Source organism: Alosa pseudoharengus, unplaced genomic scaffold, assembly GCF_046254945.1.
Source record: "Alosa pseudoharengus isolate Yale_2024_CS ecotype anadromous, Long Island Sound unplaced genomic scaffold, YU_APseudo_1.1 YU_APseudo_1.1_scf_7, whole genome shotgun sequence".
Taxonomy (NCBI): domain Eukaryota; kingdom Metazoa; phylum Chordata; class Actinopteri; order Clupeiformes; family Clupeidae; genus Alosa; species Alosa pseudoharengus.
This window is the reverse complement of record NW_027468859.1, coordinates 1,808,449-1,820,948: the sequence shown is the minus strand read 5'-3', so window position 1 is coordinate 1,820,948 and position 12,500 is coordinate 1,808,449. Positions and strand designations below refer to the sequence as shown.

The 12,500-nt window shown below is 45.5% G+C and overlaps 1 protein-coding gene across 1 annotated transcript in view; it reads right to left on the bottom strand.

Moving 5' to 3' along the window:
- The window catches only part of LOC143110369 (tyrosine-protein phosphatase non-receptor type 14-like), a 61,932-nt gene that overhangs the window by 31,842 nt on the left and 17,590 nt on the right, over positions 1-12,500 (bottom strand). The window contains exon 3 of the mRNA XM_076273239.1: positions 7,629-7,852. Coding sequence (XP_076129354.1) covers positions 7,629-7,852 — 224 coding nt within the window. The remainder of the gene's footprint in view (positions 1-7,628; positions 7,853-12,500) is intronic.

Below are 12,500 nucleotides of genomic sequence, written 5' to 3'. Positions count from 1 at the left end.
CATGATATGATTTGAATTTAGACAGCTACGCCATTTCAACGCGAGTAGGCCTAAGAGCGAGAAGTTTTATAATGCCCTTGCCACTCCGACTCATCAATAAAAACTGCGTGCACACACACCAGACCAGCACTTGACTTTACATCATTAAACTATTTCAGTATTGCTTTTCTGATTGTCAAAACCACACCTAACTTATGGCGTCTCCACTCCACAGCAAAAGTGTCCTAACCACGTTACAGCTGTTTCTATCTGAGCGACTCCAATAGTGAAAGGATTTCAGTGTCATATTTCGGTGGCACTAGCTAAGCTGTCGTGGAACTCGAGATGACATGTCTACTGATAGGCAACAGGTCTCACCAACACGAAATTCTAATTGCAAAAGATGCATCCTACCTCATCTGTTGTAGTTATTCGAAATTGGGCTTTTCACAATCCAACGATATATCCAAAGTGCGAACTAGTTGGTGATGGTTTATGAAAACTGCCAGTATGCATGCTACACGGAGTTCTGACAGGGCTGTGCATAATAAGCAGGCAAGATATAACCCACGATCGCCATGGTTTCGTTGTCAATTCGTGTTTGTGGTAATAATGACCGCAACAATAAAACCATCTGTATCTTACGATCTTCATCATTTTTGACAGATCACCAGCCTCCTCTGGATGGTCATATGCATAATTAGCCTATAGCCTACCTTTAGTTTTCATTTAATTTTAAACACGAATCTACTGTCTTTACTGCCGGGAGAGAAAAAAATCCTGTATTCTTTTCTGTAGCCTAATTCTGCCTAAGGCTATCAATGAACAGAAAACCGTGTTGGCTAACAATTTATTAAATGTTATTGTCGTCAACGACGTCGCTGTAGGCTACTGCCTTTTCAGCGCCTTCTGCTTATGATGATTCAGTCTTTTGAATTCGTTTGGCCTTGCCATGCAGTTGTAGGCTACAACGTGCCATTCCCTTCATGTGTTTTATCAAAATGTTGTATGCCCTCATGGATAGTAGCTCCGTGATGTCTGCATCTTTCCATGTCGGAGATTTTCTGGACAGCACTATGCCACTCCATCATAACTGGCATTTAAGTCAGATCTAACCACATGGACGCACGAAAGAAACGTCACCAACACGCCCTCTCACTAGGTGTGAATTTTAACCGCATGTTCTATGCCTCGTTCAGACACAGCACATTTACATAATGTCCGGAGGAAATACTAGGTCGGGGGTAGTATAAACACCGGGTGAATTCGGACTTCCATATGACCGGTTATGTCGTTCAGATATACGGCCCCACCGTTTAACATCGGCAGAACCTCCGGTCTTACACGTATGTCGGAAAGCGCTTGCTGGCTCTGCAGTGTGATGGTGGAGGTGTGACTGCTGATGCTGGCTCTGCAGTGTGATGGTGGAGGTGTGACTGCTGCTGCTGCTGCTGGCTCTGCAGTGTAATGGTGGAGGTGTGACTGCTGCTGCAGCCGGCTCTGCAGTCATGGGTGTAGATGTTCTACAGCAGAGGACTCAAAACACAGCCCTGGGGGGTGCCTGTGCTGATGGTTAAAGGTGTCAGATGTCAGACCACCCACCCTGACCACCTGTGATTGGTCAGTAAGGAAGCTGTGAACCCATTTGCTTTACGGCAATTTTTCAATAGCCTACTATTTGTATTAAATTGTGTAATATTCCCTTGTCAGTCGACATGGCCCCTTGGAAATGTTTTGCCAGTTTGTAAACAAATCCAAATGTTGTATTTGTGCAAAATTCAAATACTCCACAACTGCAGTAGCCTGAGAATACCAATACGAACCTTTGGCCAATTTGGAATTTGCTCTGCAGGTCCGTCTGGCCAAGAGGCCATGAAGCCGATACAATCGCTAATCTGGACACACACACACACACACACACACACACACACACACACACACAGGACGTGTATCTCTTTGGAACTGAGTAAACAACTGCATTTAAAACCTTTGTTTATATGATTGCTGCACCAATGATTTGGTAAGAGTTTAATGCACCAATTAGAGTTTAACTTCTCTGCTAGTTATGCCCCTGCTGGAAGCCGTTAGTCAGTGAACCTTTTCCAGACCAACTCCCAATCTCAACTGAGAAGGTCTGCATGCTAAACAACAAATAAACAAAAACCCCAAAATATTTAGGACACCTTTAACTGATTGAGTGCCAAAAACGTAATATTACGTTTTTCCTTCCCATGCGTTGAGTGCCAAAAACGTAATATTACGTTTTTAGCTTTTTTTAAATTACGAAACTAGACACTCTAACACACCTTATATGTGATTTTGGGAACTCTGTGATAAATGGAAATGAAATATATGACGATCGAAAACTCATGAAAACGCACAATCTGGACATTTTATCATAACTCGGTTGCCGCTTTGGGTCGAATCAGTGACGCATGCACTTCCCGGAAAGTTTACACAAGTAAGTAACAGGCAACACTTCATATTTCATGAAAGACGTTATATCTCCATTTCTAGAAAAAAACAGCGATTTTGATGAAAACTAGCCACTGTTTAGCTTGGGATTTCTCAGGAACAGAGGCGTGTAGAAATACACGGTTTGCACCCACCAAGAGCTTAAAGTCTCACCTTTTAAACGAGCCATTGTATGTGTTCATAGCTATAACACAGAATATGCTGTGGCTGTACAAAAATCATCAACAATGGTCTAGATTGCTGGCACTCTAGGACAAAGCTCCCGAAAACAGCTTGGCATTCAATGAGTTAACATCGCCTTTAACAACACCCCAAAATATATTGGATACCTTTACCATCACCCACAAGTGCCTGAGATTACACTGAACCCAAAACCTTGGCTGTCACAGTGTGTGTGTGTGTGTGTGTGTGTGTGTGTGTGTGTGTGTGTGTGTGTGTGTACTGAACGTTACACTGAACCCAAAACCTTTCACTGGTGGTATTATTTGAGAAATTACACTTGTCTTTTACAGATGAGCAAATGTGTGTATGTGTGTGTTCCCATATGTTTGCAAACTGTCTGAATATGTGCATGTGTGTGTATAGTGTGAGTGTGTGTGTGAGTGTGTGTGTGTGTGTGTGTGTGTGTGTGTTTGTAGTCCAGAGGAATGTAGTGTCCTCCTACACAAGCCCAGTTGTGCCAACATTCCAGTTTAACTCCTGAGTCCAGCCAGGCACACATACACACACACACACACACACACACACAGACACACACACACACATACACACACACCGACACACACACACAGACACACACACACACACACACACAGACACACACACACACACACACAGACACACACACAGACACACACACATACACACACACAGACACACACACACACACACACATACACACACACACACACACACACACACACACACACACACACAGACACACACACAAGACCTCTCTCACAGTCTGTATTATTGTTCCTCTTGCCCCCCTGATTCTACACACACCCAGAGGAATGCAGTGAACACACACACACACACACACACACACACACACACACACATCTGTGACAGCCACCAGGCCAGAAATGCTCACACTTGCTGTCAGGACGCCTTTCTCCAAGCCACCTCCCTAAACAGACACACACACACACACACACACACTCCCTTCTCTGATCATTTATGGTAGTAGTACTTCCAAATGATGAACAAGTCCTTTCATGCCTGTAAAAAAGCTATGAATGTGTGAAGTGTTTTGTGTGCTGCAGTGTGTGTGTGTGTGTGTGTGTGTGTGTGTATGTGCTGTGTCTGTGTGTGTGTATGCGTGTGTGTGTGAGTATGTGCTGTGTGTGTGTGTGTGTGTGTTTGTGTGTGTGTGTGTGTGTGTGAGTATGTGCTGTGTGTGTTGTGTGTGTATGTGTGTGTGTGAGTATGTGCTGTGTGTGTTGTGTGTGTGTGTGTGTGTGTGTGTGTGTGCATGTGCATGTGCTGTGTGTGTGTGTGTGTGTGTGTGTGTGTGCTTGCATGTGCTGTGTGTGTGTGTGTGAGAGGTTGGCTGACTGGCCATTCACACTGCAGGCTGCCCTCCTGTTGACCCGTCACACTTTGAGCAGCACCACACTATGAAGTCTCACACTCCTCCTTCCCTCCTTCTCTCCTTCCCTCTTTTGTAACCCTCCCCCCTTTCTCTACACCATCTCTGTCCTGTTCTCTTTCTCCCTCCTTTTCCTCCCTCTCTCTCTACCTCTCTCTCTGTCCCAACCCCAAATTATCTGCTGAGTACTCAATACTAATAGCATGCTAAGTCAGTGCTAATGACAAGCTCTGGTTACCTCGTAGCAGATAAGAGTTACTGACCTGATGGGGATTAGCTCTTAGCAGCTAGCTCCTGAGGCTAATAGCTAACTGCTTTAGGTTAGCTCATTGCAGTTAGCACTACAGGTGCTGGCCAGCTAAGGTTAGCTCATTGCAGTTAGCACTACAGGTTATGGCCAGCTAAGGTTAGCTCATAGCAGTTAGCACTACAGGTGCTGGCCAGCTAAGGTTAGCTCATTGCAGTTAGCTGTACAGGTGCTGGCCAGGTTAGCTCATTGCAGTTAGCACTACAGGTGCTGGCCAGCTAAGGTTAGCTCATTGCAGTTAGCTGTACAGACCAGTTAAGGTTAGCTCATAGCAGTTAGCTGTAAAGCTGCTGACCAGTGAAGGTTAGCTCATAGCAATTAGCTGTACAGGTGTTGGCCAGCTAAGGTTAGCTCATAGCAGTTAGCTGTACAGGTGTTGGCCAGCTAAGGTTAGCTCATAGCAGTTAGCTGTAAAGCTGCTGACCAGTGAAGGTTAGCTCATAGCAGTTAGCTGAACAGGTGTTGGCCAGCTAAGGTTAGCTCATAGCAGTTAGCTGTAAAGCTGCTGACCAGTGAAGGTTAACTCATAGCAGTTAGCTGTACAGGTGTTGGCCAGTGAAGGTTAGCTCATAGCAGTTAGCGGAAAAGCGGACAGAACAGGGTCCAACCCACGCAGATGAGCTCACACGGTTAAGCCCACAGACATGCACTGACACGAGGACCTGGGCCAACCGGAGATGTGTTTGTGTGTGTGTGTGTGTGTGTGTGTGTGTGTGTGTGTGTGTGTGTGCTGTGTCTGTGCGTGTGTGTGTATGCACTGACACAAGGACCTGGGCCAACCGGAGATGTGTGTGTGTCTGTATGTGTATGTGCTGTGTCCTTGTGTGTGTGCACTGAGGACCTGGGCCAACCGGAGATGCCACAGCTCCACAGACACACCCTCACCAGTACGGTGCGCATAAGTGGGCACGTGGAACAGACTAAAGAGGAACAGCACTTCACACACACACACACACACACATACACACACACTAAAGAGGAACAGCACTTCACACACACACACACACACACACACACACACACACACACACACACACACACACACACACTAAAGAGGAACAGCACATCACACACACACACACACACACACACACACACACACACACTAAAGAGGAACAGCACATCTGAGGAGGCCACTCTGCACCTGAGCACCTCCTCAGACGACCTCCAAAACAACCCACACAAGGTTTATAAAGCAGAGCTCACACACACACTAGAGCCCGACCGATAAAGGATTTTGAAGGCCGACACCGATACAAATATTTGTTGATTTAAAAATCCGATATTCCGATATATCGACCGATATATATATATTTTTTCAGAAACGCGCAACAAAACATTAACAGATTTCCCTAACATTAGTTATTTGTAGTTATTTATGAGTATTGACTAAAATAATATGATAATGCATTTCAAAAACAAACTTGTTTGTTTTTAAATAATATTGTCACAGTGGAACAGGGGAACATCGAAATATATTAAAGTTCTGATAAATAAAATGTATAAAAATAGAAACTTAAGATATGAAACTTAGTTTTTTGAACAAAAACACAATAACAACAACAAGTTTCATAAATATAACTTTGAACTAAGACTTAACAATTACAAAAAATAATGATGACATTATTACTATCATCATCATTTGTATTATCATTAAACAAGATAAAGGTCACTCTTAAATGTTTGAGTGTGCGTGTGTAATAATTAGTCCCTATTGCCTTATAAGCAACCTTATAATTACAATGTCAGCTTGCTTATCCCTTTACCTGCACTTTTAAAATTATTTCCATCAAGCTACATCAAACCATTTTCAATCATCAGTTGCTGCCTGCCTTCTAAAACCTACTATTTAGTGATCTAAATCCATTATGTAACTCTGCTGCGGCTGAACGACAGTCTGAAGCGCACACTTGGCGTCATTGGATTTCACACACGTGTAAAAGAAAAGATAACTTTTATGCACAAGCTACGTTTTGCACAAGCTATGTTTGATACTTTTTCTCTATGTCTAAATGTTCACTCCTCGCACGTCTAATTTACATTTTACAATGCAGGGACTGTAACTACAGATATACTAGTAATAAATCATTACTTTATTTAGGCAGAATAAGTTCGTTGTGGTTTCCAAGCTCATTAATGTTAACGTTAGTGGTCTTCCACTGATATTCATAGCATTAGCTAGCCCTAATTTAGCAATGGATAACGTCATACTGCAAATTGTAAAACATACGCTTTCAAAATAACAGGCCGGAGAGAGATGATACGTCTCACTGCTATAACTGTCAGGCTATTAAAGAAATACATCTTCAGTCACATTGTCAAAAGTTAAAAGGACAGACAGTCAACTACACTGTAACAACGTAACATAATTACTAGCTAATTCCGCTTCACTCTCAGCTTATTTAACAGCAGCAAAACTGGGCATTGTTTCCACGAATTTTGTCATGCTTATTTGAGTTAAGAGAACTGATGGGGATGTTCTTTTAATTGTTATTTCAAGCAATGTATATGTCTCGTGACCAAATCACCATGAACACACTTCACTGATGATCTCACTCGCGGATAACCCTCTGGAGGACAAACTATACAACGCCAACACTCATGACATAGTTGAAGGGTGTTTCGTCTGTTTTTATTTTATTTTTTAAATATTCATTTATCGGCCATTATCAATGCCGATACCGATAGTTTGGAAAATGCCTTATATCGGCCGATAATATCGGCCCGCCGATAGATCGGTCGGGCTCTAACACACACACACACACGAAGAAGAGAGAAGGAGAGAGGAGAATTTGACAAGACAGGGGAGGAGAAGGAGACATGAGAACACACACACGTACGCACGCACACACACACTCACACACACACACACACACAGCACACACGCACGCACGCACGCACACACACACACACACACACACACGCACGCACGCACGCACGCACGCACACACTCTCACACACACACACACGCACGCACGCACGCACGCACGCACGCACACACACACACAGCACGCACGCACGCACGCACGCACGCACGCACGCACGCACACACACACACAGCACACGCACGCACGCACGCACGCACGCACGCACGCACACTCACACACACACACACACACACACACACACACACACACACAGCACACACACACACACACACACACACACACACACACACACACACAGCAGACACACACACACACACACACACACACACTCACACACACACAGCACACACACACACACACACACACACACACACACGCACACACTGACCTGGTGGCCTCCTGCTCCAGACGGGTGACGCTGGGCACGTAGAACATCACCCCAAAGAAGAGCAGTGGCTCATTACCGAACTTGTCAAGCTGCTTCTTGAGCGGCTTCTCCAGCTCCACCCAGCGCTGTTGCTGCTGCTTCTTGAGCGGCTTCTCCAGCTCCACCCAGCGCTGTTGCTGCTGCTGCTGCACCCGACCGTGGAACCACAGACCGAAGAAGTGCGTCTGCAGAGGAACAGGTGGAGTAAGAGGTGGAGGAAGAGGTGGAGGAACAGGTGGATGAAGAGGTGGAGGAACAGATGGAGGAACAGGTGGAGGAACAGGTGGAGGAAGAGGTGGAGGAACAGGTGGAGGAACAGGTGGAGGAACAGGTGGAGGAAGAGGTGGAGGAACAGGTGGAGTAAGAGGTGGCGGAAGAGGTGGAGGAACAGATGGAGGAACGGGTGGAGGAACAGGTGGAGGAAGAGGTGGAGGAACAGGATGAACAGGTGGAGGAAGAGGTGGAGGAAGAGGTGGAGGAACAGGATGAACAGGTGGAGGAAGAGGTGGAGGAAGAGGTGGAGGAACAGGTGGAGGAAGAGGTGGAGGAACAGGTGGAGGAACAGGTGGAGGAAGAGGTGGAGGAAGAGGTGGAGGAATGAGAGAGTTTACAGCGGAGGCCAGAGAGAGAAAGAGTGAAAGAGTGAAGGCCTCAAGGCCTATCGGTGAATCACCAAAAAACACACAAAAAAACAAAACAAATACAAAGGCATGTGTGTGTGTGTGTGTGTGTGTGTGTGTGTGTGTGTGTGTGTGTGTGTGTGTGTTTGCTCGCACATTTTTGTGCGTGCGTTTGTGGTGTGTGTGTGTGGTGTGTGTGTGTGTGTGTTGCGCGCGTGTGTATGTGGTGTGTGTGTGTGGTGAGTGTGTGTTTCTGTGTGTGTGTGTGTGTGTGTGTGTGTGTGTGTGTTTCCTGTGCAGAAGAAGGTTGGCAGCTGGCCCAGCTACATGATAAGCTCTGAGGATACGGCTGGTGAGTTTAGAAGACGAGAGAAAAACAGCTGTGGGATAAACAACTCTTCCTCTGAACTACACACGGACGACTTCCAGAGAAGCAGGAACATTTGGAGCAGACAGAGTGAAATGGAAGACCACACACACACACACACACACACACACACACACACACACACACACAGACTCAGACACACACACACACTCAGACACACACACTCAGACATACACAATCAGACACACACACACACACATCCACACACTCAGACACATACCTTGAGAAAAGCACACAGCACCTCACACAGCTGATTTGGCAGTTTCAGAGTTAACGTGAGCAAGAGAAGTTTAACGTCCCCTGAATGCAATAGAAGCCTTGAGCAACTCAGACTACGGCACTCAAACCATGGAGATTAAACACAACTGAAGCTCAGACTACACACAGAGATTAAACACAACTGAAGCTCAGACTACACACGGAGATTAAACACAACTGAAGCTCAGACTACACACGGAGATTAAACACAACTGAAGCTCAGACTACACACAGAGATTAAACACAACTGAAGCTCAGACTACACACGGAGATTAAACACAACTGAAGCTCAGACTACGGCACTCAAACCACAGAGATTAAACACAACTGAAGCTCAGACTACACACAGAGATTAAACACAACTGAAGCTCAGACTACACACGGAGATTAAACGCAACTGAAGCTCAGACTACAGCACTCAAACCACAGAGATTAAACACAACTGAAGCTCAGACTACGGCACTCAAACCATCAAGCGCAACTGAAGCTCAGACGACGGCACTCAAACCACGGAGATTAAACACAACTGAAGCTCAGACTACACACTGAGATTAAACACAACTGAAGCTCAGACTACGGCACTCAAACCACGGAGATGGTGCATCGAAGACGTGCGTCACATCCACAATTATACCAGACCTCTCAGTGAGTGACTACAGGACTATACCAGACCTCTTAGTGAGTGACTACAGGACTACACCTCTTAGTGAGTGACTACAGGACTATACCTCTTAGTGAGTGACTACAGGACTATACCAGACCTCTCAGTGAGTAACTACAGGACTATACCAGACCTCTTAGTGAGTGACTACAGGACTACACCTCTTAGTGAGTGACTACAGGACTATACCTCTTAGTGAGTGACTACAGGACTACACCTCTTCGTGAGTGACTACAGGACTACACCTCTTAGTGAGTGACTACAGGACTATACCTCTTAGTGAGTGACTACAGGACTATACCAGAACTCTCAGTGAGTGACTACAGGACTACACCTCTTAGTGAGTGACTACAGGACTATACCAGAACTCTCAGTGAGTGACTACAGGACTACACCTCTTAGTGAGTGACTACAGGACTACACCTCTTAGTGAGTGACTACAGGACTATACCTCTTAGTGAGTGACTGCAGGACTACACCTCTTAGTGAGTGACTACAGGACTATACCTCTTAGTGAGTGACTACAGGACTACACCTCTTAGTGAGTGACTACAGGACTATACCTCTTAGTGAGTGACTGCAGGACTACACCTCTTAGTGAGTGACTACAGGACTATACCAGACCTCTTAGTGAGTGACTACAGGACTACACCTCTTAGTGTGACTGCAGGACTACACCTCTTAGTGAGTGACTACAGGACTATACCTCTTAGTGAGTGACTACAGGACTACACCTCTTAGTGAGTGACTGCAGGACTACACCTCTTAGTGAGTGACTACAGGACTATACCTCTTAGTGAGTGACTACAGGACTACACCTCTTAGTGAGTGACTACAGGACTACACCTCTTAGTGAGTGACTACAGGACTATACCTCCTAGTGAGTGACTACAGGACTACACCTCCTAGTGAGTGACTACAGGACTATACCTCCTAGTGAGTGACTACAGGACTACACCTCTTAGTGAGTGACTGCAGGACTATACCTCCTAGTGAGTGACTACAGGACTATACCTCCTAGTGAGTGACTGCAGGACTATACCTCTTAGTGAGTGACTGCAGGACTATACCTCTTAGTGAGTGACTACAGGACTATACCTCCTAGTGAGTGACTACAGGACTATACCTCTTAGTGAGTGACTACAGGACTATACCTCCTAGTGAGTGACTACAGGACTATACCTCTTAGTGAGTGACTACAGGACTAGTGAGTGACTACAGGACTACACCTCCTAGTGAGTGACTACAGGACTATATCTCCTAGTGAGTGACTACAGGACTATACCTCTTAGTGAGTGACTACAGGACTACACCTCCTAGTGAGTGACTACAGGACTAGTGAGTGGCTTCAAAGCTCCTCAGACTAATGCTAAGCTTGTCCTATGTCTCTGCCATCATGTGACCTAACTCCATTTCCCACCGAAATAACCAGCTGCAGTGGTGATAAGGCCAGGCACACACTCACACACACACACACACACACACACACACACTGCAGTGGTGATAAGGCCAGGCACACACTCACACACACACACACACACTGCAGTGGTGATAAGGCCAGGCACACACTCACACACACACACACACACACACACACACTGCAGTGGTGATAAGGCCAGGCACACACTCACACACACACACACACACTGCAGTGGTGATAAGGCCAGGCACACACTCACACACACACACACACACACACACTGCAGTGGTGATAAGGCCAGGCACACACTCACACACTCACACACACACACACACACTGCAGTGGTGATAAGGCTAGGCACACACTCACACACTCACACACACACACACACTGCAGTGGTGATAAGGCCAGGCACACACTCACACACACACACACTGCAGTGGTCATAAGGCCAGGCACACACTCACACACACACACACACACTGCAGTGGTCATAAGGGTCATTGCCAATTGAAACGGGGGTACTAAGCGGGGGGAATTATACAGCAATTTACCATTAAACCGGTAAAACAGTTTGTGTGTGTGTGTGTGTGTGTGTGTGTGTGTGTGTGTGTGTGTGTGTGTGTGTGGCTTAGCACAGTGAGAGCATGTGTGTTCATGAGAAGCTTGGCTAGATGCTCTGCAGACAATCTTCTTTCCTTGCAGGTCCTTGCTAAATATCACAACAGCACTCCAGCCATCAACACCCACACACAAGAGCAGAGTAGAGGAGCAGATGATATTAGACACTAGAGGAGACTAGAGGGGATTAGAGACTATTAGAGACTAGAGGAGACTAGAGACTAGAGGATATTAGAGACTATTAGAGACTAGAGGAGACTAGAGGAGATTAGAGACTAGAGGATATTAGAGACTATTAGAGACTAGAGGAGACTAGAGGAGATTAGAGACTAGAGGAGACTAGAAGAGATTAGAGACTAGAGGATATTAGAGACTAGAGGAGACTAGAGGATATTAGAGACTAGGGGAGACTAGAGGATATTAGAGACTAGAGGAGATTAGAGACTAGAGGATATTAGAGACTATTAGAGACTAAGGGAGACTAGGGGATATTAGAGACTATTAGAGACTAGGGGAGACTAGAGGAGACTAGAGACTATTAGAGACTAGGGGAGACTAGAGGATATTAGAGGCTAGAGGAGACTAGAGGAGAACAGAATATTATTTTATATAGAGGAGATAATAGATAAAACTAGAGTAGATAGAGGAAAGCAGAGGAGATCTGAGACTAGAGGAGGAGATTGCATCATCAAGAAAAATATCTATGAGGGTGGGAGGCAGCAGCTCTGGGAGGTTATTCTGACATCCTGCAAAGACATTAAAGCAGGAACTCTCCAATAACTCACAAGTTCAATGGATGCAAGAATTGTGAAGGTGATATCAACCCCCTAATGCTGCAAATTCAACAAATGAATTTAGTTCTTTA